General features: G+C 45.4%; 1 protein-coding gene across 1 annotated transcript in view; it reads left to right on the top strand.

Moving 5' to 3' along the window:
• The window catches only part of scn4ab (sodium channel, voltage-gated, type IV, alpha, b), a 34,592-nt gene that overhangs the window by 12,286 nt on the left and 1,099 nt on the right, over positions 1-21,207 (top strand). Inside the window, exons 6-17 of the mRNA XM_056406283.1 lie at positions 4,322-4,441; positions 4,519-4,673; positions 7,802-7,975; positions 8,693-8,815; positions 8,978-9,262; positions 10,699-10,752; positions 18,921-19,058; positions 19,145-19,249; positions 19,323-19,593; positions 19,731-20,352; positions 20,847-20,991; positions 21,125-21,202. Coding sequence (XP_056262258.1) covers positions 4,322-4,441; positions 4,519-4,673; positions 7,802-7,975; positions 8,693-8,815; positions 8,978-9,262; positions 10,699-10,752; positions 18,921-19,058; positions 19,145-19,249; positions 19,323-19,593; positions 19,731-20,352; positions 20,847-20,991; positions 21,125-21,202 — 2,270 coding nt within the window. The remainder of the gene's footprint in view (positions 1-4,321; positions 4,442-4,518; positions 4,674-7,801; positions 7,976-8,692; positions 8,816-8,977; positions 9,263-10,698; positions 10,753-18,920; positions 19,059-19,144; positions 19,250-19,322; positions 19,594-19,730; positions 20,353-20,846; positions 20,992-21,124; positions 21,203-21,207) is intronic.

Here is a 21,207-nt window from a genome sequence, read left to right on the forward strand (position 1 = left end):
ATCAGGAACAATGACAAAGAAATAGAAAAAACCCTTTCAGGTGGAAACACGTTATAAAAAAACCTTCAGGAGAGAACTGAGGAGGATCAATAGATGTCATGTGACCAGATGAACAATGGATGTCATGTGACTAGATGAACAATAGATGTCATGTGACCAGATGAACAATAGATGTCATGTGACCAGATGAACAATAGATGTCATGTGACTAGATGAACAATAGATGTCATGTGACCAGATGAACAATAGATGTCATTGATTGATGATTGATTGATATATTTATTTGTCGTTTGCCAGAGTACAGGTACAAAAGCATCGAAATTACAAGAAAGGTGGATGAAAGATTACAGCATAACATGAGGGAAGAAGGCGAGAAAAAACACCAACCCCCCGACTATGCCCCGAGAGGGGTACAGTGTGGGAGCAGGAAAAAAACACCTTAGCACATAAGCACATACATTTTAGACATGACTTGCAACGAGTAGGAAGGGGAGGGAGGTAATCCAACAACTGGGTGATCTAAGCCCATCCATTGGGGCAGAAGGTAACCAGCACCGACAAGCAGCCAGCGGTCCGCGCCAACACAGCAGCGCCAGCACAGCCCGTCCGGTCACACTGGGGTGAAAAGCAGGCGAAGGCGTGGGATGGGGAGGGGGTAGTGAATGCGAATCAGTATTATTGAAAGTTCGTGTGCGTGTTCTGGTATGTCGTCCTCCCCCAGGCCACAACAGACAGAGTTCTCAGTCCGCAAGATGGTCGTTGCCATGGAGATAGCCTTGAAGGGTCCTGGGGAGAAAACAACCACAGGTGTCTGTGGATAGGGGAAGGAATGAGAGAGATTCTCTTTTCAGTGATCTCCGGGGGAGTTGTTTTCCCAGTACCGGCCTTGGCCAAGGCCCGTCCGGGTAAGGGAGCCCAGCAGATAAGATTGGGATTGTTTGGTCTTCCAGTAGCTGCATTTTTGCGCAACCACTATTCCTCCATCTTCCTCCCGTTTGCCAATAGAATTTCAAATCGATCCACTTTCATTTGCAGAGCCGTCAGCTTCTCCACGATGTTATCATTCTGGCGGTTTAATGCCACAGTCTGAGTGCCAACAACTCTACCCAACGCGTCAATCATGTCGGGCAGCCTTAGGGGCTTTTACAGCTGTCACCGTTTCCTTAATTTTCCGATAAGCCAGGGCAGCGCCAAATCCAAACAGCAGAAATCCTGTAATCATAGTTCCGAATAGGTAGATGTCTTCTCGTCCTCCACGGAGAGTGGTGCTAGGCACAAGACCCGCCACTTCCCCCACGCGTCCATCGTGTATCCAGCAACATTCGTCCCAGCAGGACAGGCAGGTTCCCCCGAACCCGAGCTTCTCGTCGAGAAGATGGTGTCAATTGCGTTTAAGGACCAGTTGATTACGTCCATGGTTTTTAGTTCGAAGAGCGATGCGTAGAGAGTCTCTCCAGTATAGAGACAAACAAGACATGACGAGAGAAGCCAAGCAGGGAAGGGAAGATCATGGGAAGGGGGAGGGAGAGAAAAAATGCGACCGCCTTCGGAGAGAGCCAGAGAGTCATGTGACCAGATGAACAATAGATGTCATGTGACTAGATGAACAATAGATGTCATGTGACCAGATGAACAATAGATATCATGTGACCAGGTGAACAATAGATGTCATGTGACCAGGTGAACAATAGATGTCATGTGACCAGATGAACAATAGATGTGACCAGATGAACAATAGATGTCATGTGACCAGATGAACAATAGATGTCATGTGAACAGATGAACAATAGATGTCATGTGACCAGATGAACAATAGATGTCATGTGACCAGATGAACAATAGTTGTCATGTGACCAGATGAACAATAGATGTCATGTGACCAGATGAACAATAGATGTCATGTGACCAGGTGAACAATAGATGTCATGTGACTAGATGAACAATAGATGTCATGTGACCAGATGAACAATAGATGTCATGTGACCAGGTGAACAATAGATGTCATGTGACCAGATGAACAATAGATGTGACCAGATGAACAATAGATGTCATGTGACCAGATGAACAATAGATGTCATGTGAACAGATGAACAATAGATGTCATGTGACCAGATGAACAATAGATGTCATGTGACCAGATGAACAATAGTTGTCATGTGACCAGATGAACAATAGATGTCATGTGACCAGATGAACAATAGATGTCATGTGACCAGGTGAACAATAGATGTCATGTGACTAGATGAACAATAGATGTCATGTGACCAGATGAACAATAGATGTCATGTGACCAGATGAACAATAGATGTCATGTGAACAGATGAACAATAGATGTCATGTGACCAGATGAACAATAGATGTCATGTGACCAGATGAACAATAGTTGTCATGTGACCAGATGAACAATAGATGTCATGTGACCAGATGAACAATAGATGTCATGTGACCAGGTGACCAATAGATGTCATGTGACCAGATAAACAATAGATGTCATGTGACCAGATGAACAATAGATGTCATGAGACTAGATGAACAATAGATGTCATGTGACTAGATGAACAATAGATGTCATGTGACCAGATGAACAATAGATGTCATGTGACTAGATGAACAATAGATGTCATGTGACCAGATGAACAATAGATGTCATGTGACCAGATGAACAATAGATGTCATGTGACCAGATGAACAATAGATGTCATGTGACTAGATGAACAATAGATGTCATGTGACCAGATGAACAATAGATGTCATGTGACTAGATGAACAATAGATGTCATGTGACCAGATGAACAATAGATGTCATGTGACCAGATGAACAATAGATGTCATGTGACTAGATGAACAATAGATGTCATGAGACTAGATGAACAATAGATGTCATGTGACCAGATGAACAATAGATGTCATGTGACTAGATGAACAATAGATGTCATGTGAACAGATGAACAATAGATGTCATGTGACCAGCTGAACACTAGATGTCATGTGACTAGATGAACAATAGATGTCATGTGAACAGATGAACAATAGATGTCATGTGAACAGATGAACAATAGATGTCATGTGACCAGATGAACAATAGATGTCATGTGAACAGATGAACAATAGATGTCATGTGAACAGATGAACAATAGATGTCATGTGACCAGATGAACAATAGATGTCATGTTGTCTCTCTTTGTGAAGCGTCGCGTTTAGTTAGATAATAGTTGTTTGTTCTCCTGTGAGTTGTCGGATCTCAGCCTTGAATAGTTCTAGAGGACAGGAGAGATGAAACTGTGACTCCACGTGTGGGGGACCTAAGGCCTAACCCTAAGGCCTAACCCTAAGGCCTAACCCTAAGGCCTAACCCTAACTCTAAGGCCTAACCCTAAATCCTAACCCTAAGGCCTAACCCTAACCCTAAGGCCTAACCCTAAGTCCTAACCCTAAGGCCTAACCCTAACTCTAAGGCCTAACCCTAAATCCTAACCCTAAGGCCTAACCCTCAAGAAGCCTTCACACCAAAAGCGAAACTATTTTTCGCGTCGCCCAAAACGCGTGAGTTTACTCGCTCGACCGTTCACCGTGTTCTCGCCATGAGCGTCGAGATGCTCCGCGAGGGGCGGGGCTTATCTCCGTGTCTCGTCTCCGTAGAGACCGTTATCATCTCCTCCACCAGAATAACTCACCACTAGTTCTGCTTTATACTTGTTGAGGACGTCCCACACACCGACGCCCTCGTGACATGAATATTTATATAGAGTTATACATGACATCACCCGTAGGCTCACTCAGCTCGGTCACTTTCACCGATGAAGTTACTGTTACGTCTGGAAGACTTCCGCCTCCAGCTACGAGAGAGAACTCAAGAGACGATTGGCCGAGTTACGAGATGACGCCTCAAAGTTGAAATATTTCAACTCGGGGCGAAAATTGCGCCACTAAAAATGGCCCAAACGTGCCGCCCGGGAAAATATGGCGTCTATCGCAGCCACACGCATCTGTACGCTGACTTCTCATGGGATTCGGTCGCGGGAAAAAATAGTTTCGCTTTTGGAGTGAACGCACCTTAACCCTAACCCTTCACTCGTGAAGTCATGAGCACTTTTGAGCTGCTGGGAGACAAACTCCAGATCTTAATAAGACGGAACAAAAGGTTGAATTCTTCCGTCTGTGGATCGTCTGCAGCGTTCAGGACCAGGAACACGTCTCGTTAATGATGACCTTACTCTGATCAATCGTTGGTGTTCAGGGAGGGAACAGAGGAATCTGAAGCCAGGCTGACCCTGACCCTGTTGTCAGAGGAATCTGAAGCCAGGCCGACCCTGACCCTGACCTTGCTCACAGGGTGAAGAGTCATCCGTCTGCAGCACCGTTCACAACCTTCCTGAAGCTCACGAGGACGGAGAAGAAGAAGATTACGAGGCAAACACACCTGAAGACTGCTTCACTGACGGTACGCACACACACACACACACACTCCATCAACACATTAATAACAACATGTGTTGTTTGTTGTTGTTTACTCTCCAGAGTGTTACGGCCGCTGTCCCTTCCTGGACGTAGACACGTCTCGCAGCCGAGGGAAGGTCTGGTCTAACATCAGGAGAACCTGTTTCTCCATCGTGGAACACAACTACTTTGAGACCTTCATCATCTTCATGATCCTGCTGAGCAGCGGCGCTCTGGTGACTCCGCCCATATGAATCATAATAATCATTCATTTCATAGAGCGCGTCTCAAGACACGCAAAGTCACTTACTGAGTGCAGTAGCCACACACACACACACACACCCCGGTGGTGGTGAGCTACATCAGTAGCCACAGCTGCCCTGGGGCAGACTGACGGAAGCGTGGCAGCCAATCAGCGCCTACGGCCCCTCCCCCAATCAGCGCCTACGGCCCATCCCCCAATCAGCGCCTACGGCCCCTCCCCCAATCAGCGCCTACGGCCCCTCCCCCACCACCAACACTCATTCACATCTATACGCCGGAGTAAACCCACGCAGACATGAGGAGAACACGCTCCACACAGAAAGGACCTGGAACGACCGGGATTCGAACCCAGGGCCTTCTTGCTGTGAGGCGACAGTGCTAACACTGAGCCACCGTGCTGCCTGTCATACGTGTGCTAGACATGACCCATGATGTGTGATGTGGTCACAGTCATCAACTGACCTCAGGGCCTTGAACAGTGATGACTAACATGGGAGCCACGCTTACCAAGGTGACCTCATCTTGACCTCTTTAACCCTTAGTAACCCTCGTTATCCCTCACTAAACATAATTCACCCTGAATAACCATTAAGAGCTCAACTTCAAGATGTCTTAAAGACATCAAACATGAGGAGCTGAAACTTCTTGATGTGAAACTGACAAACTGAAGTGATTGACTGAACATCTCAGAGGTCAGAGGTCAGGTGAAGTGGTTTCTGTAGACCACATTGCTCTGGCACCAACACCCCGTAGAGGACCTCTGTTCTCCTGGATCAGGACTTGACCTTTAAGTCCACGTGAAGAACATCTCAAGGACTCTTTAATTCATCAACTCCTTATTATCAGGCTGCTCTGCTCTCACGTTCTCTTAAGTCAACTCCTTATTATCAGTTTGCTCTATAAGTCTCTTAGGTCAACTCCTTATCATCAGGCTGCTCTATCAGTCTATGAAGTCAACTCCTTATTATCAGGCTGCTCTATACATCTCTTAAGTCAACTCCTTATTATCAGGCTGCTCTATAAGTCTCTTAGGTCAACTCCTTATTATCAGGCTGCTCTATAAGTCTCTTAAGTCAACTCCTTATTATCAGGCTGCTCTATAAGTCTCTTAGGTCAACTCCTTATTATCAGGCTGCTCTATAAGTCTCTTAGGTCAACTCCTTATTATCAGTCTGCTCTATAAGTCTCTTAGGTCAACTCCTTATTATCAGGCTGCTCTATAAGTCTCTTAAGTCAACTCCTTATTATCAGTTTGCTCTATAAGTCTCTTAGGTCAACTCCTTATCATCAGGCTGCTCTATCAGTCTATGAAGTCAACTCCTTATTATCAGTTTGCTCTATAAGTCTCTTAGGTCAACTCCTTATTATAAGGAGTTGACCTAAGAGACGTATAGAGCAGCCTGATAATAAGGAGTTGACCTAAGAGACTTATAGAGCAGCCTGATAATGAGGAGTTGACTTAAGAGACATAGAGCAGCCTGATAAGGAGTTGACCTAAGAGACTTATAGAGCAGCCTGATAATAAGGAGTTGACTTAAGAGACGTATAGAGCAGCCTGATAATAAGGAGTTGACTTAAGAGACATAGAGCAGCCTGACAAGGAGTTGACCCAGAGACATAGAGCAGCCTGATAATAAGGAGTTGACCTAAGAGACGTATGGGCAGCCTGATAATAAGGAATTGACCTAGAGACTTATAGAGCAGCCTGATAAGGAGTTGACCTAAGAGACTTATAGAGCAGCCTGATAATAAGGAGTTGACTATAGGGACTTATAGAGCAGCCTGATAAGGAGTTGACCTCAGAGACTTATAGAGCAGCCTGATAAGGAGTTGACCTAAGAGACTTATAGAGCAGCCTGATAAGGAGTTAACCTAAGAGACTTATAGAGCAGCCTGATAATAAGGAGTTGACTTAAGAGACTTATAGAGCAGCCTGATAATAAGGAGTTGACCTAAGAGACTTATAGAGCAGCCTGATAATAAGGAGTTGACCTAAGAGACGTATAGAGCAGCCTGATAATAAGGAGTTGACCTAAGAGACTTATAGAGCAGCCTGATAATAAGGAGTTGACCTAAGAGACTTATAGAGCAGCCTGATAAGGAGTTGACTTAAGTGACTTATAGAGCAGCATGATAATAAGGAGTTGACCTAAGAGACTTATAGAGCAGCCTGATAATAAGGAGTTGACCTAAGAGACTTATAGAGCAGCCTGATAATAAGGAGTTGACCTTAGAGACTTAGAGAGCAACCTGATAATAAGGAGTTGACCTAAGAGACTTATAGAGCAGCCTGATAATAAGGAGTTGACCTAAGAGACTTATAGAGCAGCCTGATAATGAGGAGTTGCAGTAATCCAGTCTCGAATTAACGAACGCGTGAACCAATTGTTCTGCATCTTTTTGAGACGTGCCTGATTGTTTAAACGTAGATGAAAGAATGCAGTCCTTGAGATGTTCTTCACGTGGATTAAAGGACCCGATCAAAGAGAACAGAGGTTCTTTACATGGTGTTGGAAGCTAGAGCAATGCCTCTACAGGAACCACATCACCAGATAATTGATCTCTGAGGCGCTCAGAGTGAAATTACTTTGGTTGTTTTGTCTGAGTTTAACATCAAGAAGTTGCAGGTCATCCATGTTTTTATGTCTTTAAGACATGCTTGAATTTTACAGAGTTGGTTGCTCTCCTCTGGTTTTATCGATAAATATAGTTGAGTATCATCTGCATAACAATGAAAGTTTATGGAGTGTTTCCTGATAATATTGCCCAAAGGAAGCATGTATAAGGTAAATAAAATTGGTCCCAGCACAGAACCTTGTGGAACTCTGTGACTAACGTTGGTGGTTATCAAGGCGTCATCCTTTACAAATACAAACTGAGATCCATCTGATAAACTTTAGCATGCGGCATTAATACATGACAGCAATGCATTCTGGGAGAGAGATCCTCCTTGGTTGCTCTCACTGAACTTTCTTCTTTTATTTCCATGTGAGGGTCAAAGGTCGGAGGGTGTTGTATGTGTACGGATGTAAAGTCCTCTGAGGCACATGTGTGTGAACACTAGAATGTTAAGTGAAACCTGAAGTGTGTGTGTGTGTAGGCCTTTGAGGACATCTACCTGGAGCAGCGGCAGGTCATCAAGACGCTCCTGGAGTACGCGGACCAGGTGTTCACCTACGTGTTCGTGCTGGAGATGCTGGTCAAGTGGGTTGCATATGGATTCAAGACGTACTTCACCAACGCCTGGTGCTGGCTCGACTTCCTCATCGTAGACGTAAGAGCAGACCTGCTGGTAACCATAGCAACACTCAGGATACTTCAGGGATGCACCCGGACGTCCTGGAACAGGAGGATGGATCGATCCACTCGACACGATGAAGACGGACCGGAAAGATCGATGTCAAAGTCTCATCTGAAAATCAAGATTATAAATGCTTATTTTTATTGAGTTTGAAACCACATAATATATACATATTATATATGTTATATATTATTATAATGTTTCTATTACTAGAATTAGATTCCAGTGGTGTCTTCATAGGACTGCTTCCAATCCTGTTTGAGAATGTGTGATGTCATCAGGGGCGGCCCTAGCACATTTGGCGCTCTAGGCGAGCTTCACTCGTGCCCCCCCTCCCCCAATAAAAAGAAAATGGCACGGCTGTGCTGAACTACGCTCCGGCCACGCCCCCCTGATCAACGGTGCACATTCACTCCCTTGTCGCCTGCGAATAATGTTTTTTTTGTTTTCTGTTCTGTTGATGGCTGGCAAACAACAATTTTAGAAGGTCTGGATCACTTGTGGCACTTTTTTTTTTTTTTTACTGCCCAGCAAAAAAAAAAAAAACTTTTATTTTTGTTTTTTTGCGCCCCCCTCTGAATGGCGCCCTAGGCGGCCGCCTATACTGCCTGTAGGAAAAACCGCCCCTGGATGTCATCACCAGCTGTTGAGACTGTGTGATGTCATCACCAGCTGTGCTGTGTCTTCCAGGTGTCTCTGGTGTCTCTGACTGCAAACATCCTGGGATACTCTGAGCTGGGAGCCATCAAGTCTCTGAGGACTCTGAGAGCTCTGAGGCCCCTGAGGGCCCTGTCTCGCTTCGAGGGCATGAGGGTGAGACATTCATTTTAAACACTGAGAGGGAGTCTGACTGTGACGGGTCCGTCATGTGACGTCTGTTGTCCAATCGGTCGTCCTGCGAGAGGCTGCTGAGCGGCCCATAGCAGCTCCACGTGTCCGCCGGGTGACCCCTGACCCCGGCCTGTCTGTCTGCAGGTGGTGGTGAACGCCCTGGTGGGGGCCATCCCCTCCATCTTCAACGTGCTGCTGGTGTGTCTGATCTTCTGGCTGATCTTCAGCATCATGGGCGTCAACCTGTTCGCCGGGAAGTTTTATTATTGTTTCAACGAGACGTCGGCGGAGAAGTTTCCTCCGGAAGACGTCAACAACCGGAGCGCCTGCTTCGCCCTGATGGAGCAGAACTTCACGGAGGTCCGCTGGAAGAACATCAAGGTCAACTACGACAACGTGGGGCTGGGCTACCTGTCGCTGCTGCAGGTGGTGAGGGACACGTGACGCGCATCACGCATGACACACGCAGCACACGTGACACGCATCACGCATGACACACGCAGCACACGTGACACGCATCACGCATGACACACGCAGCACACGTGACACGCATCACGCATGACACACGCAGCACACGTGACACGCATCACACATGACACAGGCAGCACACGTGACACGCATCACACGTGACACACGCAGCACACGTGACACGCATCACGCATGACACACGCATCACACGTGACGCGCATCACGCATGACACATGCAGCACACGTGACGTGCATCACGCATGACACACGCAGCACACGTGACACGCATCACGCATGACACACGCAGCACGCATGACACGCATCACACATGACACAGGCAGCACACGTGACACGCATCACACGTGACACACGCAGCACACGTGACACGCATCACGCTTGACACACGCATCACACGTGACGCGCATCACGCATGACACATGCAGCACACGTGACGTACATCACGCATGACACACGCAGCACACGTGACACGCATCACGCGTGACACACGCAGCACACGTGACACGCATCACGCGTGACACACGCAGCACACGTGACACGCATCACGCGTGACACACGCAGCACACGTGACACGCAGCACACTTGACACACATCATGCATGACACACGCAGCACACGTGACGCGCATCACGCGTGACACACGCAGCACACGTGACACGCATCACGCGTGACACACGCAGCACACGTGACACGCATCACACATGACACACGCAGCACACGTGACACGCATCACGCGTGACACACGCAGCACACGTGACACGCATCACGCATGACACACGCAGCACGCATGACACACGCAGCACACGTGACGCGCATCACGCGTGACACACGCAGCACACGTGACACGCAGCACACGTGACACACATCATGCATGACACATGCAGCACACGTGACGCGCATCACGCGTGACACACGCAGCACACGTGACACTCAGCACACGTGACACGCATCACGCGTGACACACGCAGCACACGTGACATGCATCACGCGTGACACACACAGCACACGTGACACGGATCACACATGACACACGCATCACACGTGACACACGCATCACACGTGACACGCATCACACATGACACACACAGCACACGTGACACGCATCACGTGTGACACACGCATCACACGTGACACGCATCACACATGACACACACAGCACACGTGACACGCATCACACATGACACACACAGCACACGTGACACGGATCACACATGACACACGCATCATGCGTGACACACGCATCACACGTGACACGCATCACGCGTGACACACGCATGACACACGCATCACACGTGACACGCATCACGCGTGACACACGCATCACACGGCTGAGACTTCTCCTCCACCAATAAATACATATTGAACAATGATCTGTTCCAGGCGACGTTCAAAGGATGGATGGACATCATGTACGCAGCGGTGGACTCCAGAGACGTCAGTACTACTACCTGATACTAGTACTACTGTGACTAATACTAGTACTACTACTGTACCTGATACTAGTACTAATGTAACTAATACTAGTACTACTGCTGTACCTGATACTAGTACTAATGTAACTAATACTAGTACTACTACTGTACCTGATACTAGTACTACTGTGACTAATACTAGTACTACTGCTGTACCTGATACTAGTACTACTGCTGTACCTGATACTAGTACTACTGTACCTGATACTAGTACTACTGTACCTGATACTAGTACTAATGTACCTGATACTAGTACTACTACTGTACCTGATACTAGTACTACTACTGTACCTGATACTAGTACTACTGCTGTACCTGATACTGGTACTACTGTACTAATACTGGTACTACTGCTGCACTGATACTGGTACTACTGCACCTGATACTGGTACTGCTGCTGATACTGATGCTGGTACTACTGCTAATACGTACACTGATGCTGATACTAGTACTACTGCACCGATACTGGTACTGCTGTGACTGATACTGGTACTACTGCTGTGCCTGATACTGGTACTGCTGTGACTAATACTAGTACTACTGCTGTGCCGATACTAGTACTGCTACTGTGACTAATACTGGTACCACTGCTGCCTGATACTGGTACCACTGTGACCTGATACTGGTACTACTGCTGCACCTGATACTGGTACTACTGTGACTAATACTAGTACTGCTGCTGTGCCTGATACTGGTACTGCTGTGCCTGATACTGGTACTACTGCTGCACTGATACTGGTACTAGTATGCTACTGCTGTGCCTGATACTGGTACTACTACTGTGCCCGATACCAGTACTACCACTGTGCCTGATACTAGTACTGCTGCTGGTGCACTGGTAATGCTGGTACTGCTGCTGACCAATACTAGTACTACACTGCACCTGATACTAGTACTGCACTGTAACTAATGCTGGTACTACTGCTGCACCTGATACTGGTACTACTGTGCACCTGATACTGGTACCACTGCTGCACCTGATGCTGGTACTAACCAATACTGTACTACTGCACGATACTAGTACTGCTGCTGTACCTGATACTAGTACTGCTGCTGCCTGATACTAGTACTGCTGCTGTGCCTGATACTGGTACTGCTACTGGCGATAGTACTACTGTGACTAATACTGGTACTACTGCTGCACCCGATACTGGTACCAATGTGCAATACTGTGCACTGCTGTAACTAATAGTGTACTGCTGTACCCGTAACACTGCTGTGCCTGATACTGGTACCACTGCTGCCTGATACTAGTACTACTGCTGTACTGCCTGATACTGGTACTACTGCTGCACCTGATACTAGTGCTAATACTGCACTGTACTGATACCAGCACTACTGCTGCTACTGCTAGTACTGCTGCTGTGCCTGATACTAGTACTGCTGCACTGCTGATACTAGTACTACTGCTGTACCTGATACTAGTACTACTACTGTACCTGATACTAGTACTACTGCTGTACCTGATACTAGTACTACTGCTGTACCTGATACTAGTACTACTACTGTACATGATACTAGTACTACTGCTGTAACTAATACTAGTACTACTGCTGTACCTGATACTAGTACTACTGTACCTGATACTAGTACTCTGATGCTAATACTGTACTACTGCTGCACTGATACTGTACTGCACTGATACTACTACTGCTGATGCTAGTACTGCCACTGCACGATGCTAGTACTACTGCTGTGCCTGATACTAGTACACTGCTACTGCTGATACTTGTACTACTACTGTACATGATACTAGTACTACTGCTGTACCTGATACTAGTACTACTACTGTACCTGATACTAGTACTACTGCTGTACCTGATACTAGTACTACTGTACCTAATACTAGTACTACTACTGTACCTGATACTAGTACTAATACTGTTCCTGATACTAGTACTACTGCTGCACTGATGCTGGTACTGCTGCACTGATGCTGGTACTGCTGTACATGATACCAGTACACTGCTGCACCGATACTAGTAACTACTGTGCATGATACTGGTACTGCTGCTGGTAACTAGCTACTGCTGTACTGATACTGTACTACTGCTGTGCCTGATGCTAGTACTGCTACTGTACATGATGCTAGTACTGCTGCTGTACCTGATACAGTACTGCTGCACCTGATACTGGTACTGCTGTACCTGATAAAGTACTGCTGTACCTGATACTAGTACTACTGCTGTGCCTGATACTGGTACTACTGCTGTACCTGGTACTACTGCACCTGATACTGGTACTGCTGCTGGCCGATACTGGTACTGCTGCTGTACATGATACTAGTACTGCTGCTGCCTGATACTGGTACTAACTGCACCTGATACTGGTACTACTGCTGTACATGATACTGGTACTGCTGCTGCCTAATACTGGTACTGCTGCATCTGATACTAGTACTACTGTGCCTGATATGCTGCTACTACCATGACTGCTGCACCTGATACTAGTACTACTGCTGTACATGATACTGGTACTACTGCTGCACATGATACTACTGCTGTGCCATATTACCACTGTACCTGATACCTGGTACTAATACTGTGCACTGATACTAGTACTGCTGCTGTACCTGTTGCTGGTACTACCTACTGTACCTGATACAGTACTACTGCTGTACATGATACTGGTACTACTGTGCCTGATACTGGTACTACTACTGCACCTGATACTGGTACTGCTGCACCTGATAAAGTACTGCTGACGATACTAGTACTACTGCTGTACCTGATACTAGTACTACTACTGTACCTGATACTAGTAATACTGCTGTACCTGATACTAGTACTACTACTGTACCTGATACTAGTACTAATGTACCTGATACTAGTACTACTACTGTACCTGATACTAGTACTAATGTACCTGATACTAATACTACTACTGTACCTGATACTAGTACTACTGCTGACACTAGTACTACTACTCACACTCGTACTACAACTGATCCTAGTACAACTACTGACACTAGTACTACTATTGACACTAGTACTACGACTGACACTCGTACTACAACTGATCCTAGTACAACTACTGACACTAGTACTACTATTGACACTAGTACTCGTGACACTCGCGTGATCCTAGTACAACTACTGACACTAGTACTACTATTGACACTAGTACTACGACTGACACTAGTACTACTACTGTACATGATACTAGTACTACTGCTGTACCTGATACTAGTACTACTACTGTACCTGATACTAGTACTACTACTGTACATGATACTAGTACTACTGCTGTACCTGATACTAGTACTACTACTGTACATGATACTAGTACTACTGCTGTAACTAATACTAGTACTACTGCTGTACCTGATACTAGTACTACTACTGTACCTGATACTAGTACTACTACTGTACATGATACTAGTACTACTGCTGTACCTGATACTAGTACTAATACTGTACCTGCTACTACTACCTGTGCATGATGCAGTACTACTGCTGTAACTAATGCTAGTACTACTGCTGCACCTGATACTAGTACTACTACTGTACCTGATACTAGTACTACTACTGTAACTAATACTAGTACTACTACTGTACCTGATACTAGTACTACTACTGTACATGATACTAGTACTACTGCTGTACCTGATACTAGTACTACTACTGTACCTGATACTAGTACTACTGCTGTACCTGATACTAGTACTGCTGTACCTGATACTAGTACTACTACTGTACATGATACTAGTACTACTGCTGTACCTGATACTAGTACTACTGTACCTAATACTAGTATTACTACTGTAACTAATCCTAGTACTAATACTGTACCTGATACTAGTACTACTGCTGTACCTGTTACTAGTACTACTACTGTACCTGATACTAGTACTACTACTGTACATGATACTAGTACTAATGTACCTGATACTAGTACTACTACTGTACCTGATACTAGTACTACTGCTGTACCTGATAAAAGTACTACTGTACTTGATACTAGTACTACTGCTGTACCTGATACTAGTACTACTACTGTACATGATACTAGTAATACTGCTGTACCTGATAGTAGTACTACTACTGTACCTGATACTAGTACTAATGTACCTGATACGAGTACTAATGTACCTGATACTAATACTACTACTGTACCTGATACTACTACTGACACTAGTACTACTACTGACACTGGTACTACAACTGATCCTAGTACAACTACTGACACTAGTACTACTATTGACACTAGTACTACGACTGACACAAGTACTACTACTGATCCTAGTACTACTACTGACACTAGTACTACGACTGACACTAGTACTACAACTGAAACTAGTACTACGACTGACACTAGTACTACTACTGATCCTAGTACTACTACTGACACTAGTACTACTACTGACACTAGTACTACGACTGACACTAGTACTACTACTGATCCTAGTACTACTACTGACACTAGTACTACTACTGACACTAGTACTACGACTGACACAAGTACTACTACTGATCCTAGTACTACTACTGACACTAGTACTACTGACACTAGTACTACTACTGATCCTAGTACTACTACTGACACTAGTACTACTACTGACACTAGTACTACTACTGATCCTAGTACTACTACTGATCCTAGTACGACTACTGACACTAGTACTACAACTGATCCTAGTACTACTACTGACACTAGTACTACGACTGACACAAGTACTACTACTGATCCTAGTACTACTACTGACACTAGTACTACGACTGACACTAGTACTACTACTGATCCTAGTACTACTACTGACACTAGTACTACTACTGACACTAGTACTACGACTGACACTAGTACTACTACTGATCCTAGTACTACTACTGACACTAGTACTACGACTGACACTAGTACTACTACTGATCCTAGTACTACTACTGACACTAGTACTACTACTGACACTAGTACTACTACTGATCCTAGTACTACTGACACTAGTACTGCGGCACTGCTACAACTGATCCTAGTACTACTACTGACACTAGTACTACGACTGACACAAGTACTACTACTGATCCTAGTACTACTACTGACACTAGTACTACGACTGACACTAGTACTACTACTGATCCTAGTACTACTACTGACACTAGTACTACTACTGACACTAGTACTATGACTGACACTAGTACTACTACTGATCCTAGTACTACTACTGATCCTAGTACTACTACTGACACTAGTACTACGACTGACACTAGTACTACTACTGATCCTAGTACTACTACTGACACTAGTACTACTACTGATCCTAGTACTAGGACTGACACTAGTACTACTACTGATCCTAGTACTAGGACTGACACTAGTACTACTACTGACACTAGTACTACTACTGACACTAGTACTACGACTGACACAAGTACTACTACTGACACTAGTACTACTGACACTAGTACTACTACTGATCCTAGTACTACTACTGATCCTAGTACTACTACTGACACTAGTACTACGACTGACACTAGTACTACTACTGATCCTAGTACTACTACTGACACTAGTACTACTACTGATCCTAGTACTACTACTGATCCTAGTACGACTACTGACACTAGTACTACTACTGACACTAGTACTACGACTGACACAAGTACTACTACTGATCCTAGTACTACTACTGACACTAGTACTACTACTGACACTAGTACTATGACTGACACTAGTACTACTACTGATCCTAGTACTACGACTGACACTAGTACTACTATTGATGCTAACAGGTATTATTGTATGTCATGAGACCAGATGAACAATAGATGTCATGTGACCAGGTGAACAATAGATGTCATATGACTAGATGAACAATAGATGTCATGTGACCAGGTGAACAATAGATGTCATGAGACCAGATGAACAATAGATGTCATGTGACTAGGTGAACAATAGATGTCATGAGACCAGATGAACAATAGATGTCATGTGACTAGATGAACAATAGATGTCATGTGACTAGATGAACAATAGATGTCATGTGACCAGGTGAACAATAGATGTCATGTGACTAGATGAACAATAGATGTCATGAGACCAGATGAACAATAGATGTCATGTGACTAGATGATCAATAGATGTCATGTGACCAGATGAACAATAGATGTCATGTGACCAGATGAACAATAGATGTCATGTGACTAGATGAACAATAGATGTCATGAGACCAGATGAACAATAGATGTCATGTGACCAGGTGAACAATAGATGTCATGAGACCAGATGAACAATAGATGTCATGTGACTAGATGAACAATATATGTCATGTGACTAGATGAACAATAGATGTCATGTGACCAGATGAACAATAGATGTCATGAGACCAGATGAACAATAGATGTCATGTGACTAGATGAACAATAGATGTCATGTGACTAGATGAACAATAGATGTCATGTGACCAGATGAACAATAGATGTCATGTGACCAGATGAACAATAGATGTCATGTGACTAGATGAACAATAGATGTCATGTGACCACATGAACAATAGATGTCATGTGACCAGATGAACAATAGATGTCATGTGACCAGATGAACAATAGATGTCATGTGACTAGATGAACAATAGATGTCATGAGACCAGATGAACAATAGATGTCATGTGATCAGGTGAACAATAGATGTCATGAGACCAGATGAACAATAGATGTCATGTGACCAGATGAACAATAGATGTCATGTGACCAGATGAACAATAGATGTCATATGACTAGATGAACAATAGATGTCATGTGACCAGATGAACAATAGATGTCATATGACTAGATGAACAATAGATGTCATGAGACCAGATGAACAATAAATGTCATGTGACCAGATGAACAATAGATGTGACTAGATGAACAATAGATGTCATGTGACCAGATGAACAATAGATGTCATATGACTAGATGAACAATAGATGTCATATGACTAGATGAACAATATATGTCATATGACTAGATGAACAATAGATGTCATGTGACCAGATGAACAATAGATGTGACCAGGTGAACAATAGATGTCATGTGACCAGATGAACAATAGATGTGACCAGATGAACAATAGATGTCATGTGACCACATGAACAATAGATGTCATGTGACCAGATGAACAATAGATGTCATATGACTAGATGAACAATAGATGTCATATGACTAGATGAACAATAGATGTCATGTGACCAGATGAACAATAGATGTGACCAGGTGAACAATAGATGTCATGTGACCAGATGAACAATAGATGTGACCAGATGAACAATAGATGTCATGTGACCAGATGAACAATAGATGTGACCAGATGAACAATAGATGTCATGTGACCAGGTGAACAATAGATGTCATGTGACCAGATGAACAATAGAAGTCATGTGACCAGATGAACAATAGATGTCATGTGACCACATGAACAATAGATGTCATGTGACCAGATGAACAATAGAAGTCATGTGACCAGATGAACAATAGATGTCATGTGACCAGATGAACAATAGATGTCATGTGACTAGATGAACAATAGATGTCATGAGACCAGATGAACAATAGATGTCATGTGACCAGGTGAACAATAGATGTCATGTGACCAGATGAACAATAGATGTCATGTGACCACATGAACAATAGATGTCATGTGACCAGATGAACAATAGATGTCATGTGACTAGATGAACAATAGATGTCATGTGACCAGATGAACAATAGATGTCATGTGACTAGATGAACAATAGATGTCATGTGACCAGATGAACAATAGATGTCATGTGACCAGGTGAACAATATATGTCATGTGACCAGTTGAACAATAGATGTCATGTGACCAGATGAACAATAGATGTCATGTGACCAGGTGAACAATAGATCTATTGATCTTCTGGTCACATGACATCTATTGTTCTGTCCATCGGGGAGAGGTGTCCACCTCTGTTGCTCTCCTGAAGGGTTCTTCATTCATTTCCTGAGGTCAAAGGTCAGGCTGTCTCTGTGTACACATTGTAACACAGTGGTGCTTGTGGCTGTACAACAGAAACTGAATTGAACGTCTGAAGTTATGGTTCAGACTTACATTTAATTTCGTGTCACATCTTGCATAAACCTCTTGATTTGAGATGTAATCCTAACCCTAACCCTGATTACTATGCCATGTGTGTAGGTGGGATCCCAGCCCCAGTACGAGGCCAATTTGTACATGTACCTATACTTTGTCATCTTCATCATATTCGGCTCCTTCTTCACCCTCAATCTCTTCATCGGAGTCATCATAGACAACTTTAACCAGCAGAAATCTAAGATATGTTTCTCCTCTCTGACATCATCTTCACTCCACATTCAGTGAGATGACCGATCGTAATGGTTTCTCTGTTTTGCTGTCTCTACATGGGCGGGACAGATCTGTTCATGACCGAGGAGCAGAAGAAATATTACAACGCCATGAAGAAACTGGGCTCTAAGAAGCCTCAGAAGCCCGTCCCGCGGCCCGAGGTCAGTCCCGCTCCGCCCCGCCGGACGCTGTGAGTCCGCCCGGCATCTGGTTCTGGTCTTCTTGTGTCACCAGAACAAGTTCCAGGCTCTGGTCTTTGACCTGGTGACGACTCAGCTTTTCGACATCTTCATCATGGTGCTCATCTGCCTCAACATGGTGACCATGATGGTGGAGACGGACGAGCAGAGCCAGGAGAAAGAAATGATCCTGTACTGGGTCAACCTCGTCTTCATCATCGTCTTCACCACAGAGTGCACTCTGAAGATGATCGCTCTCCGGCAGCACTACTTCGCTGTCGGCTGGAACATCTTCGACTTCGTGGTTGTGATCCTGTCCATCGTAGGTGAGTCATTAAAGTGCATTGTGTTCATATTCATGGTGCAGATGTTTCAAAGGGTTTCAACATGGCCACAGACAAGGTGTCAACCAGTCCACCAGCCAGCAGAACCCCGTCTGACGTCCCTGTTTCCTCCCCTTCAGGCCTCCTTCTCGCTGACATCATAGAGAAATATTTTGTTTCTCCAACGCTCTTCCGTGTAATTCGATTGGCTCGAATCGGCCGAGTCCTTCGTCTCATCCGTGGAGCCAAGGGGATCCGCACACTGCTGTTCGCCCTGATGATGTCGCTTCCTGCCCTCTTTAACATTGGCCTCCTCCTATTCCTCATCATGTTCATCTTCTCCATCTTCGGAATGTCTAACTTTGCGTACGTGAGGAAGGAGATGATGATCGACGACATGTTTAACTTTGAGACGTTTGGGAACAGCATGATCTGTTTGTTCATGATCACCACGTCGGCCGGGTGGGACGGCCTACTGGACCCCATCATGAACACGCCGCCGGACTGCGACCCCGACATCGAGAACCCCGGGACCGCGGTCAGGGGGGACTGTGGCAGCCCGGCATTGGGCATCGTCTTCTTCACCACGTACATCATCATGTCCTTTCTAGTGGTGGTCAACATGTACATCGCCATCATCCTGGAGAACTTCAATGTGGCCACAGAGGAGAGCGCCGACCCGCTGTGTGAGGACGACTTTGAGATGTTCTACGAAACCTGGGAGAAGTTTGACTCCGACGCTTCTCAGTTCATACAGTACAGGTGGGTCTGAGGGGGGTCTGAGGGGAGGTCTGAGGAGGGTCTGAGGGGGGTCTGAGGGGGGTCTGAGGGGCCAGAGGGGGTCTGAGGGGGTCTGAGGGGTCTGAGGGGTCTGAGGGGGTCTGAGGGGTCTGAGGGGGTCTGAGGGTCTGAGAGGGTCTGAGGGGGTCTGAGGGGGTCTGAGGGGGTCTGAGGGAGTCTGAGGGGGTCTGAGGGTCTGAGGGGGTCTGAGGGGGTCTGAGGGGGTCTGAGGGTCTGAGGGGGTCTGAGGGGTCTGAGGGGGTCTGAGGGGGTCTGTGAGGGTCTGAGGGGAGGTCTGAGGGGGGTCTGAGGGAGGTCTGAGGGGAGTCTGAGGGGGGTCTGAGGGGAGGTCTGAGGGGGGTCTGAGGGGGGTCTGAGGGGAGGTCTGAGGGGGGTCTGAGGGGAGGTCTGAGGGGGGTCTGAGGGATCGCTCAGCAGCTCTGCAGGGCTTTAACAGACTCTCCCGTTTCCCACAGCAAGCTGTCAGATTTCTGTGACACTCTGAAGGCTCCGTTGAGGATCCCCAAGCCAAACACCATCAGACTGATTCACATGGACCTGCCTCTGGTTCCCGGAGACAAGATCCACTGTCTGGACATCCTGCTGGCTCTCACCGCTCAGGTACCTTCACCTGCTCACTAATTACGTCATGGCAAATGATTGATTATTGGATTATTATTCATGTTTTATAGCATTGCATGTTGTGGTTTATCAATTGACATGGTTTGATATCGTACGTGTTACATGTGTGCAGGTTTTAGGGGATTCAGGAGAGATGGATGCTCTCAAAGCCAGCATGGAGGAGAAGTTCATGGCCAACAATCCCTCCAAGGTTAC

The sequence above is a fragment of the Pseudoliparis swirei genome, chromosome 23, assembly GCF_029220125.1.
Source record: "Pseudoliparis swirei isolate HS2019 ecotype Mariana Trench chromosome 23, NWPU_hadal_v1, whole genome shotgun sequence".
NCBI lineage: Eukaryota > Metazoa > Chordata > Actinopteri > Perciformes > Liparidae > Pseudoliparis > Pseudoliparis swirei.